The sequence below is a fragment of the Hypanus sabinus genome, chromosome 19 (assembly GCF_030144855.1).
Source record: "Hypanus sabinus isolate sHypSab1 chromosome 19, sHypSab1.hap1, whole genome shotgun sequence".
In the NCBI taxonomy this organism is placed as follows: Eukaryota; Metazoa; Chordata; class Chondrichthyes; order Myliobatiformes; family Dasyatidae; genus Hypanus; species Hypanus sabinus.
In genome coordinates this window covers 29,328,703-29,339,849 of record NC_082724.1, presented here as the reverse complement: position 1 = coordinate 29,339,849, position 11,147 = coordinate 29,328,703, and the positions used below count along the sequence as shown (strand labels likewise).

The window sequence follows — 11,147 nt, the reverse complement described above, 5'->3', positions numbered from 1 at the left end:
ATTTTGGGATCTGTCAGCTATTCATAAGTCAACAATGCAATCATTGAAGAATTTGTTTAACATAAACTTCAAACAAAATACAATTTGAAACTCTTTGATCTGGCACTCTGTGGTTTGATGGCTCCTGTGCACCAGCAACTTTTAGATCTATAGTACAGATTTGTGCTTATTAAATAATTCTGTTAAATCTGATTAAGATCTAAAATAACTAAGATCTGTGCTAATCTGTATCTAACAAACCTACCAGTACAGCTTTTGTGGTCTCAGCTGAATGTGTTTCTGAAGTAGGGAAGCTTTGGGCTTTTGACTGTTCTCAGGAATTGAACCTTCACATAACCCATGGAAGTCTTATACTGAAAAGAGTAGTTCTGCTGTTCAGAAGGAAGATGATTGGGAACAATTTCTGTGGTTCGCCATGTTCTGTGGTCCAGTACTATTTGGGACCTATTTGTCTCCTATTAGATGTAACCTGCAAGTCTCGGGGAAAAATCAATAATTCTCCGGCAGGAAAAATTCTGTTGATCTCATGGGGCCTAGGTTTGAAAATCAGTAACAGTTATATTAATGCATGAAAGTCAGCGATTAATGTTATTTTGTTTGTGATCAATAAAATGCCTTTTCATTTTTAAGGATTAACCTATAGGATACTGCAAAAAAAATTATTATTCTCTCTGGTCAAAACCTTCTTTCTAACTGCTTTATCTATTTTGCTTTCTGTTTAAGATTAATGATCTTATTAGAGTTGAGAATATAACAACCTTGCAATGAGAACATCAAACCAGGAAAAAGACCTGAAAATTTACTTTCTTTTACTAATGCAGTTAACAAATAGCATTATCATATACTTAAGAAAAGACATGAAGTCGGTTGTTGCTTTTTCTTTTTAATCATCGTTATTGCCGACATAAACAGTGCCATCCCAGAATACAAACTGCGAGAAAGCCGGTTAGTATTATACAACATACCTTCTATCTGCTCTCTGAAGTTGCAGTAAATGACGTAGTTAACACGAAACCTGTCGTGGCAACATTTCTGTATGGGATTCATAATGAGGCATCTTTTTTGTAATCTACCTTAATACAGTGACTTATGACACAATCATTTGTTTAGATCAGCCCAGAATTTTTAAAAAAGCACATATCATAGTTTTTTTTAAATAGATAGGGAAGGCAAAACCTGACATTTCCTAAAATAAGCTATGTTACTTTGCAAGTATTTAAAATACTTATATCTGAATTTTTTTTCCAATTGACATAGACAAATAGCATAATACTTTACAATGTGCCGGCTGTAAGATTGGGGTTCGATTCTGACTGCTGTCTGTAAGGAGTTTGTATGTTCTCCCTATAACCACATGGGTTCTCTCTTGGTGCTTCCAAAGACACATGGTTAGGGTTATGAGTTGTGGGCATTGGTGCCAGAAGAGTGGCAACAGCTGCAGGCTGCCCAGTGCAATCCTCACTGATTTGACTTGATGCAAATGACGCATTTCACTACATGTGACAAATAAAGCTAATCATTATCTTTTCATTCTAACCAAATCTGCTTGTACAACATGTTTCCTAAAGCTGAGATTGCCAGTTTCGTCTTGTGTAAAGGGTCAAAAGTTGTTCCTTTAAACTTACAAACCCCATTTCCAGAAAAGTTGGGATATTTTCCAAAATGCAATAAAAACAAAAATCTGTGATGTGTTAATTCACGTGAACCTTTATTTAACTGACAGAAGTACAAAGAAAAGATTTTCAATAGTTTTACTGACCAACTTAATTGTATTTGTAAATATACACAAATTTAGAATTTGATGGCTGCAACACACACAACAAAAGTTGGGACAGAGGCATGTTTACCATTGTGTTACATCACCTTTCCTTTTAATAACACTTTTTAATCATTTTGGCACTGAGGATACTAATTGTAGTAGATTTGCAATTGGAAATTTTGTCCATTCTTGCTTGATATAAGACTTCAGCTGCTCGACAGTCCGTGGTCTCCGTTGTCTGATTCTCCTCTTCATGATGCGCCATACATTTTCGATAGGAGATAGATCTGGACTGGCAGCAGGCCAGTCAAGCACACGCACTCTGTGTCTACAAAGCCACGCTGCTGTAGCCCATGCAGAATGTGGTCTGGCATTGTCCTGCTGAAATAAGCATGGATGTCCTGGGAAGAGACGTTGCCTTGATGGTAACATATGTCTCCCTAAAATCCTAATATATGCCTCAGAGTCAATGGTACCTTCACATACATACAACTCACCCATGCCGTGGGCACTGATGCACCCCCATACCAGAACAGATGCTGGCTTTTGCACCTTTCGCTGGTAACAATCAGGATGGTCGTTTTCATCTTTGGCAAAGAGAACTCGATGCCTATTTTTTCCGAAAACTAGCTGAAATGTGGAGTCATCTGACCACAGCACACGGTTCCACAGTCTTTCGGTCTATCTGAGATGAGCTCGGGCCCAGAGAACTCGCCGGCTTTTCTGCATAGAGTTAATGTATGGCTTCCTCCTTGCGTAATACAGTTTCAAGTTGCATTTCTGGATGCAGTAACGGACTGTGTTAAGTGAAAATGGTTTTCCGAAGTACTCCCAGGTGGCTATAATTGTCACAGTAGCATGACGGTTTCTTAGGCAGTGCTGCCTGAGGACTCAAAGATCACGTGCATTCAACAGTGGTTTCCAACCTCGCCCTTTACACACTGAGATGTCTCTGAATTCTCTGAATCTTTTCACAATATTATGTACTGTAGATGTTGAAAGACCTAAATTCTCTGCAATCTTGCGTTGGGAAATGTTCCTTTTGAACTGACACACAATTCTCTCACGAATTTTGGCACAAAGGGGTGAGCCACGACCCATCCTTGCTCGCAAAGACTGAGCCTTTGATGGATGTTACTTTTATACCCAGTCAAGATACCTCAGCTGCTACCAATTAGCCTGCTTAATGTGGAGTCTTCCAAACCGGTGTTGCTTGAATATTCTGTGCACTTTTCAATCTTATTTTAACTCTGTCCCAACTTTTGCTAAGTGTGTTGCAGCCATCAAATTCTAAATTTGTGTATGTTTACAAAATACAATTAAGTTGGTCAGTAAAACTATTGAAAATCTTTTCTTTGTACTTTTGTCAGTTAAATAAAGGTTCACGTGAATTAACGTATCACAGATTTTTGTTTTTATTGCATTCTGGAAAATATCCCAACTTTTCTGGAAATGGGGTTTGTATGTGAAAACAATGCATTGTTGTAACTTTGATTATATGAAAGCTCTGTTGATAGCTTCTGCTGATTCACCTATAGCCTAATCATACTACTTGAATAGTAAATCTATATGTATGACCTTGTATATTAATTTAATGTTTTTTTTTTCATTTTATGGGGATCTGGATGTCATTGGCAAAGCCAGGATTTATTATGCACCTTTCGTTGCTTGAAAGAAAGTGAGTCACTTAAATTAGTGCACTCCTTTTGGTAATGGTAGTACCTTAGTTTAGTTAGGTAGGCACTTAAAGTTTAAGTAAAATCATTATGAAGAAAGAGTAATATATTCCAAGTCAATGGTGTAAAGACTTAACAACAAGTAGGGTAGAACCATATAAGAATACCTTCTTTAATGGTCATTGATAGTAAACTAGATGCTTTTTTTACAGCAATCTGGTAGCTTTATTCCAATACTAAAGCTAGCTTCCTTACTCTAATTATTTTAACTACCGTGATTCTGAATGTACGACTCTCATGGATCTGAATCATTTATCCAGAGTTATGGATTTATCTGAAAGTTAACCACTATGCCACCAATCATGATGGTGCTCCTGAAGCGAAGAATAGAGAAATTTATTTCCAAAAATGCGTCACAAGAATAAGAAATTAATTTAGCAGCAACATCTGCAGAGTAAACACTTCTTCCATTTGTACCTTTGGGCACTTTTCTTAGAAACTCGCTGAAACTGTTTTGATGATTGTAGAATTTCATCTCCCAAATACTCACACTGCTGGAGTTCTGCATGCCTTTGAGCCAGTAGTTTCATTGATTTTTCTGAAGCCGTTTCTATTAAATCATTTACCTGATTGGAAAAAGTTTTAAAGTTTTGATGAGAGAAATAATTACCACTCTGGATTTAAGATACATGAATCTATAAAATCTGATCTAATAACAGTTTGCATAATTGTGTGGCTTCATGCAAAATAAAAATAATGCATTTGGAAAAATTGAATGCTTACCTGTGCTTGAAGCTTTTCTATTGTTAAAAAGGAATGTCGTCTGTTTTGAACCATATCTTTTTTCTTTTTCTTGAATATTTTTAAATACTGTCTTTTGTTTGTGTTGACTACCTAAAATGAAATTAGTATGAATTTATCATTAGGAGATTAAAAAAATACTTGTATGCCTCATATTGTATGCTAAAATGTAAATTATTCAAACCTTTTGCTGATCAGCAGAGAGGCTTGTAACAGACACTCGACGGGACATGCGACGTGATCTTACGATTAGATTGTTGCCAATAATACTTGCTGTTTCTGCCTCCACAACATCCACATCAACCTGGATTCTTGCTGCAAAGAAAGTTACCTCAGATTTATACATCTCTAATAAATTTCTATGGTTCATTGATCAATGCAAATTATTTTTTAATTTGTCAAAGTTAGGTTAAAGATTTCAGAAACTTGCTCAAGAGGGCCTCAAGAAAGCAGGAGAATGGGGTTGAGAGGGAAATGGCGGAGCAGACTTGAATGACTGAATGGCCTAGTTCTGCTCCTATGTCTTAAGATACCTGGAGGCCATCTACTGTGCATAGTAGCTTTTAATCTAATAAATTTAATGAGAACTGTTAACCAGATCAAAATCAATTTTTGTGAGTTTGTGTGTAAAAAGTGTACTCCTATGCAACTATTTTATTCAGCATTTTAGGGGCGATGTCATGGGTGCAAAAGTTCATGTTAAACATGAATTTTATTAGGTTTCTAAGTTAAACTAAGCTTTAGATCTGTGCAATAGAATACAGAACATCCAACTTGTGAAAAATAAATTTATTGCATAATAAACATTGGAAATTCAGAACTTTTTTCCCCCAAGAGGTTGAAGTGCATATTAATGTCTTTCATGGCTTATTTCATGGAGCAAAACATTCAAATTAATTTACAGGGACATTTATGACATTGATCTACATGAAGAGATACTGGAAGCTTGCCCTAAAACGATCATTATGCTAGGTTTTAAACTATCATAAGGAAGACAGAGGCCAGAGCAGAAGAGAAAGTTAGAAAATTCCCGAACTTGAGGTCTTGGGTGGCATTGATGGTGTGTGTAGTTAATTTGAAGATGGCAGTGGACTAGAATTGGAGGAATTCAAAAAAACATAAAGTATTCTAGGGCTGGAAGAGATCACCTTTCAGGTTAGGATGAAATCTAGAAGGATTTGAAAGAAAATAACTGCAAATAGTGTGAATCTTTCATTGGACTGATGGAAAATTTGTAAAAGGACTCTTATCAGGATGTGCACATGATGACTGGATCTCTGATTACCTTTGCTAAATGAATTTTAACTATAACAAATAACAATATCATGGGCATGATGCAAAAGATCTTGTTAGGATGGAAAGGAATATGAAGCAAAGGTAAATGGAGTTTAAAAGCCCATTAACTATAATCTAATTAAATGGCTGAGAAGAATTGAGAGGGTTAGTCCTTTCTCCCTGAGCAATAGTAGGCAAAGGGCTTACAGGTTTGAACAAATTAAATGGAAATGTATGTCGTTATAGGAAATCCTTGAATTGGAGGTGAGGGCGTTGATGTCATGTGTTTCCTTACATTGTAAATGTGCATTTTACCTTAAATATTTATATGCAATTTCCAATTGTTTTAAAATGCTGAGTTGCACTTAGTTTAGATGTGCAATAAAGGAAATGCTTTTTATGAAAGTCATTCTGGAACCATGCGGCTTGCTGAACTGATATGCCTTAAAATGCATCCTTCAGTGCTTAAAATTTGCTACAGGAAAGATATTGAAAGTTTAAATAACTAATGAGTATATTTCAGTGATGTGAGAAACTTCTTTCAACAAAATTTTTAAATAGTGGCTTTAAAGTGATGTGTGAACTATTAGCCTACAGTAAAACAGATTTCCCAGTGTGCAAGTCTGGCATCTGGTGGCGTCAACACTGAACTGCAGATCGCAGAATACACTGTTCGGTTCTGAAGAGGATTAATGATACAAGATAAAGAAGTTAATTAACTCTGTTGTCATTCTTGTGGATACAAGTTCATAATGAATATGAAAGAAGGTCCATGACATGACTTAAAAAGTGTGCTGCAGTGATACTCAAAAATCAAAGGCAATCATGAATGCAGTACCATCAGTTGGTGGAATTTCAGAATACTTTGCCTTTTAAATGTAAATGAAACATGTACAGTAAGATTTTAACTAAATCTTTAAGATTAACTTTTACTTTGCAAAATTGTGACCCCACAAGGGAAAACATAGCGCATCTCAGAAAGTGCCATTTTAGTGTTTCTCTCTGAACCAAAGCCACTTTGGTATTTAACTACATAATACCACAGCTCCAAGGTACAATACTGACTAAAGACAGCAGTTAACTGAGAATTTCAATCTTTTTACTAAAGTGCAGCAGGTATGAACCTGCCCCAGGCTTGTATTAATGTATTTCTGTTCAAGTATGTAAAATTAGTTCCTCTTTTATATTGTCAGTTTTTCTGTAAACCGGAATACAAACCTGACTTTTGTAGTTTCGCTTTGAATGTTGCAAATATTTTATTTTCATCAATATTTGCCAGTTGTTTGGCCCATGTTGTGAAAGGTTTGTTGTCTATGGATCTGAATAAGAATGAATCAGTGCTCTGGAGGTGACTTGGTGTTTTATTCTCCAGGAACTTCTGCGATGAGTCAGCAATCTTGCTGCTTCTGGGAAAACGATAACATTGTACTGGAAGTCGTGGGATGTTCCTGGTTCTCGAAATACCACTTCTGCAATTTCTTTCAAGTTTCTTGTCAAGGTTCTTTAACTGTTTGTGTTGGTAGTGATGTGTCACAAACCTTCTTAATGTTTTTCTCACTTTACTGATGAGACCTTTTTTCTTGCCTTCACTGTACTCTGAGCATTTCTCTGTGGATAATTCATCTTCCGGAACTAAAATTGGAGCCTTGACTAGACTGGTAGATGTGCCTCTATGCCACCTGCACAAGATAGTGGGTAGAAATAAACCGGAGTCAGCTCCCAACTTTTCTAAACATTGTCGCTTTCATTATTTTCAATGAAGTCTTTCTATTAATTTAAGTTAATTATTTCATTGTTTGCAGTTAACCAGCTAATTATTGAACTTTCACTTTCAATGCACAATGTTCACCTGCTATTTCTATGATACTTTAGGATTTTTATCTCACAAGAAAATCTGCAGAGATATTTATATTTTAATTGCCTTTTAAAAATAATAGTGTGAATCTAAGCAGCTAATTAATGAGTGAAGTAAATAATTTGGAAATGCTTGGCTCTCAGGAACTCAGTTATCTCAGTTATGATTGTTATTTAAAATTGTTAGTAATGCTTATTCAATTTTTAATAAATACAGTGAGTAGAGTATTTTATCATTGCTGTATTCAAGAGGAAAATTGTTAATCTGCTCATGATCAGTAGAGTTATGTCTTGGACTGTCTCTGATCATGGTATAAAAGGTGTGATGGAATGGAGAACTTAACAAGGAAGATTTGGTAATAAATAGCTTGAACAAATTGTAATTGAATTGGAAACTCTGCTTTCCTATACAGTTGGGAGTAATGATCGGCCAAATGCAGTTCTCTTTTAAAACTAAACAATACCAGTCAACCCATAAATTCACTTTAAAACTCAGATGATTAGTTATATTTATATTGGTGAATTTTAATGAGCAGTTATTAATAGTGATTCATTACATAATATTTCTAATTGGGACTTGAGGAAGTTGGTTCTCAGATTTCATGAAATTGTGTGAAATACAATTGCAAAATTTTAAGGTAATATTTTTTGGAGGGAATTTTTAAAACATTGCCTTTCAGGCATTTTATTTCTTCCGCAATTTTAGTTTCATGTGATGGATGAAGATTTTATATAGAAAACTAGGCCTTAAGCAAACTCATTAATTTAGGAAGTGTCATTCTTTTTGGTTTAAAGATGTAACATATTGATAATCTTTCAAATGTAGATGTACTGTAGGTTCATAGATTAAATGAAACAATCAGGGACAAAATTAGCAAACATTGGTTGTGAATAGATTTGTTAAATGCAAATCAAGTAACTAGTTTGAAACAAATGTATAATGAGGTAACAGAAATGGTTGATGAAGGAAAAACAGTTTATATGCATTCAAATTGTCACCTTATTAGCTTGTCATTAATTCTAAACCCACGGAATAAAAAAGTTTGTCGCATTTGTCTGGAAAATTAGAATACTGTATAGAGAATAATAGTGAAAAGTTGCCTTTTGGATTGGAACAGTGAAGTTGTTAAGGTTGGTACCATGACCACTAATTTTCTTATATAAAATATGTATGTACAGGGGGTCAATTTCCAAATCTGTGGATGATACATAACTTGGAGATACAGTGAATTGTGAGGAGGATGATTATCAGTTTCAAGATTTATAGATGGGTTGCTGGAAGAGCAGATAAGAACAAATAAAATTTAATGCTGGGAAGTTCTTATGATGCAGCCATAAAGGTATATAGCACAGAATCAAGCTCTTCAGCCCAATTCATCAATGCAACAGTTCTGCCTATCTATGCTGCTTCCATTAGTCTGCATTCTACCCATATCCCTCTTCTCCTTCCCCAAATTCCTTTTAAACATTCACATCCTTTTGGCAGCTCATTCCATACATCCACCAGTCTCTGAAAAACTTGCCGTTCATATCCCCTTTCAATTTCCAGTTTTAGATTTCCCTAAACTAGGAAAAAGATTCTGGCCACCTTTCCTATTTTTGCCACTCGCAATTTTATAAATCTCTGAGGTCACCCACAGCCTCTTACATTCTGTTAAGAATAAACCCAACTTATCCCAGTTCTCTATGAGTAAAGCCCTCTATGTCAAGCTATTCTACACTATTTCTAATGTTGCCACGTTGTTCTTTGAAGGTGGCAACCAGAACTGTAGACAATACTTTGAGACAGGATCAATATTTGGTACTGCTTCAACACAACATCCCAACTTTAGTAATCATAAATATGCAATTGCCAAAGCTCTTATGATTTGTAAGTGTGATGATTGGTAAGTGGAGTGTGAAGAGGCAATATAGACAGTTCTAAAAAGTGTACATGACAGACAGAACTGAAGATAAGGCTGTATTTGTGCATTGTTTGTTGAAAGTGGTTATAAAGTCACATGGGATCCTTAGCAGCATGGAGGACAATAGCAAGGAAATCATGATGAATATTTATTAAAAAAAACTGGTTCTGCTACATCTGGAATATTCTCTTTGGTTGCAGGAACTACACCATAAGAGGATGTAAAGACTTTGACATATGTGTGAAAGGGGTTTTAAACTAATTTTAAACAGTTCCAAATAGTTATTTGTGAATAACTTGAGAAGCTGGAGTTGGTTTGCAAATAGGTTGGAAGGATTTATTTAGAATCATTATATAGATCAACAGAAAGATACCATTTGTATCAGTGTCGATACCAACAATAAGATTAAGGTGATTGATAAAACAACCAATAAAGATGAGGAAAATTATTTTACACAATATTAATTTCTGGAATGCACTTTGAGCATGGTATCCTAGATGTCTCCCTTTAAGTTCCCACGAACTGTTGGGAAAAGTGGAATTGAAGAGAATTGGATGAATCCAGTCTATTCCTGGTTTACAGATAGGTTCAGTTTTTACACTCATCTGTGTCAATTTTGTTCAAAAGTAAGAAAATACATAAAAAGCACTTGATACAGAAACCATATCTCCAATGAATGCTGTTGATGAGAACCAATTAACATTGATTTATTGTCTTCCCCTGACTAGATACAATGCTACAGAATCAAGATGTCCCACACTCAGTGGCTGCTTTTGATGTATCAGTTTTTGTCACATTGTTCAATAGGAATTGTTGCACAAGTATAAATAGAAGTGACTGCTGGTCAATTTCCAAAGCAACCCTCTTAAGTGGCATCCCACAGTGAAACTGGCAGCTTGTTCTTAAAAGTCAATGATGTATGATTATTTCAGGGAAATTTCATGTAGACAGGACTTAACCTAGACTAGCTCTCATTTGAGTTTGTTAGTATTTATGGGAGCTCATTAGTATGTAAGGATGCCCATTACTCATGTGTTTGTAACCCAGGTGGTGGGATAGGGACTTTGTCTAAAAGGAAAGCATTTGGAGAGAATGGAGAGGAATAGGGAGAGTTGGTTTGTTTTGTATTAGAACAAGTAGAGATCAAATACTCCCCATCGTTGCTGTGACCACACAATTCTGATTATCAGAATTCTGGCATACATTTCTAAATATTATGTTTAAAACTGGCAATTACAAAGATTGATTCTGCTTAAAGATTAAACAATAGCTACTTTCTCATATGTTATGGACAGAAGTTCAATTATAACTTACTAAATATATCAAGATTGTGACTGGACTTAGCAACATTAAGGGACTGATTTCAAAAATTATAGAACTGAATTCAGATTTATGCAGCAGCAATTCAAGTACAGTGGATTATTTTAGTGCATTATGGTATTTTATTAAAATAGGAAGTTATAAAATAAGTCATTTATATTTTGGTGCAAGTTCTAAAAACTAAAGAGTAAGACGGGATATAGTTCACAATAATATGAAAATATAAATATTCACAAAAATACACTTAAATACATTGTATATAAAGTTACAATGAAATTTGATGCTAATTAAGGTTAATCTGAAGTAGCAAAGTAGGTAATGGTACAGGTGCACATTAAAACTAAAGTATTTCTAATCAGTTTTACCAGCACAGCAGTAATAGGACTTTTCAAAACTTAACCATTATTATTGGCTGGGTGCTTACCTCACAATTCCTTTATCTCTGTGTTCAAGTGCTTCTGTTTCTCCTTCAGCTAGATCTTCACTGTAGTCTAGATTTTGATCATAAACTTGTTGAGAAGGAAAGCAACTAATGTGATTTTTATGCATAGCTGTCAT

General features: G+C 35.1%; 1 protein-coding gene across 1 annotated transcript; it reads right to left on the bottom strand.

Annotated features, from left to right (window-relative positions):
- Positions 1-3,869: 3,869 nt before the first annotated feature.
- On the bottom strand, positions 3,870-11,147 carry LOC132378160 (putative uncharacterized protein C3orf49). The gene is made up of 5 exons (XM_059944895.1): positions 11,014-11,147; positions 6,730-7,190; positions 4,421-4,551; positions 4,219-4,329; positions 3,870-4,061 (listed from the first exon to the last, which is right to left on the bottom strand). The coding sequence occupies exons 1-5, from the start codon at positions 11,145-11,147 to the stop codon at positions 3,870-3,872; spliced, it is 1,029 nt and encodes a 342-aa protein (XP_059800878.1).

Excerpts from the sequence above, each read along its gene's own strand:
- LOC132378160 (XM_059944895.1), bottom strand. The coding sequence starts at position 11,147 with ATGACAGCTATGCATAAAAATCACATTAGTTGCTTTCCTTCTCAACAA. Across the intron at positions 4,330-4,420 it reads TCTCTGCTGATCAGCAAAAG|GTAGTCAACACAAACAAAAG; the intron begins GTTTGAATAATT and ends ATTTCATTTTAG. Across the intron at positions 4,062-4,218 it reads TAGAAAAGCTTCAAGCACAG|GTAAATGATTTAATAGAAAC; the intron begins GTAAGCATTCAA and ends TTTTCCAATCAG.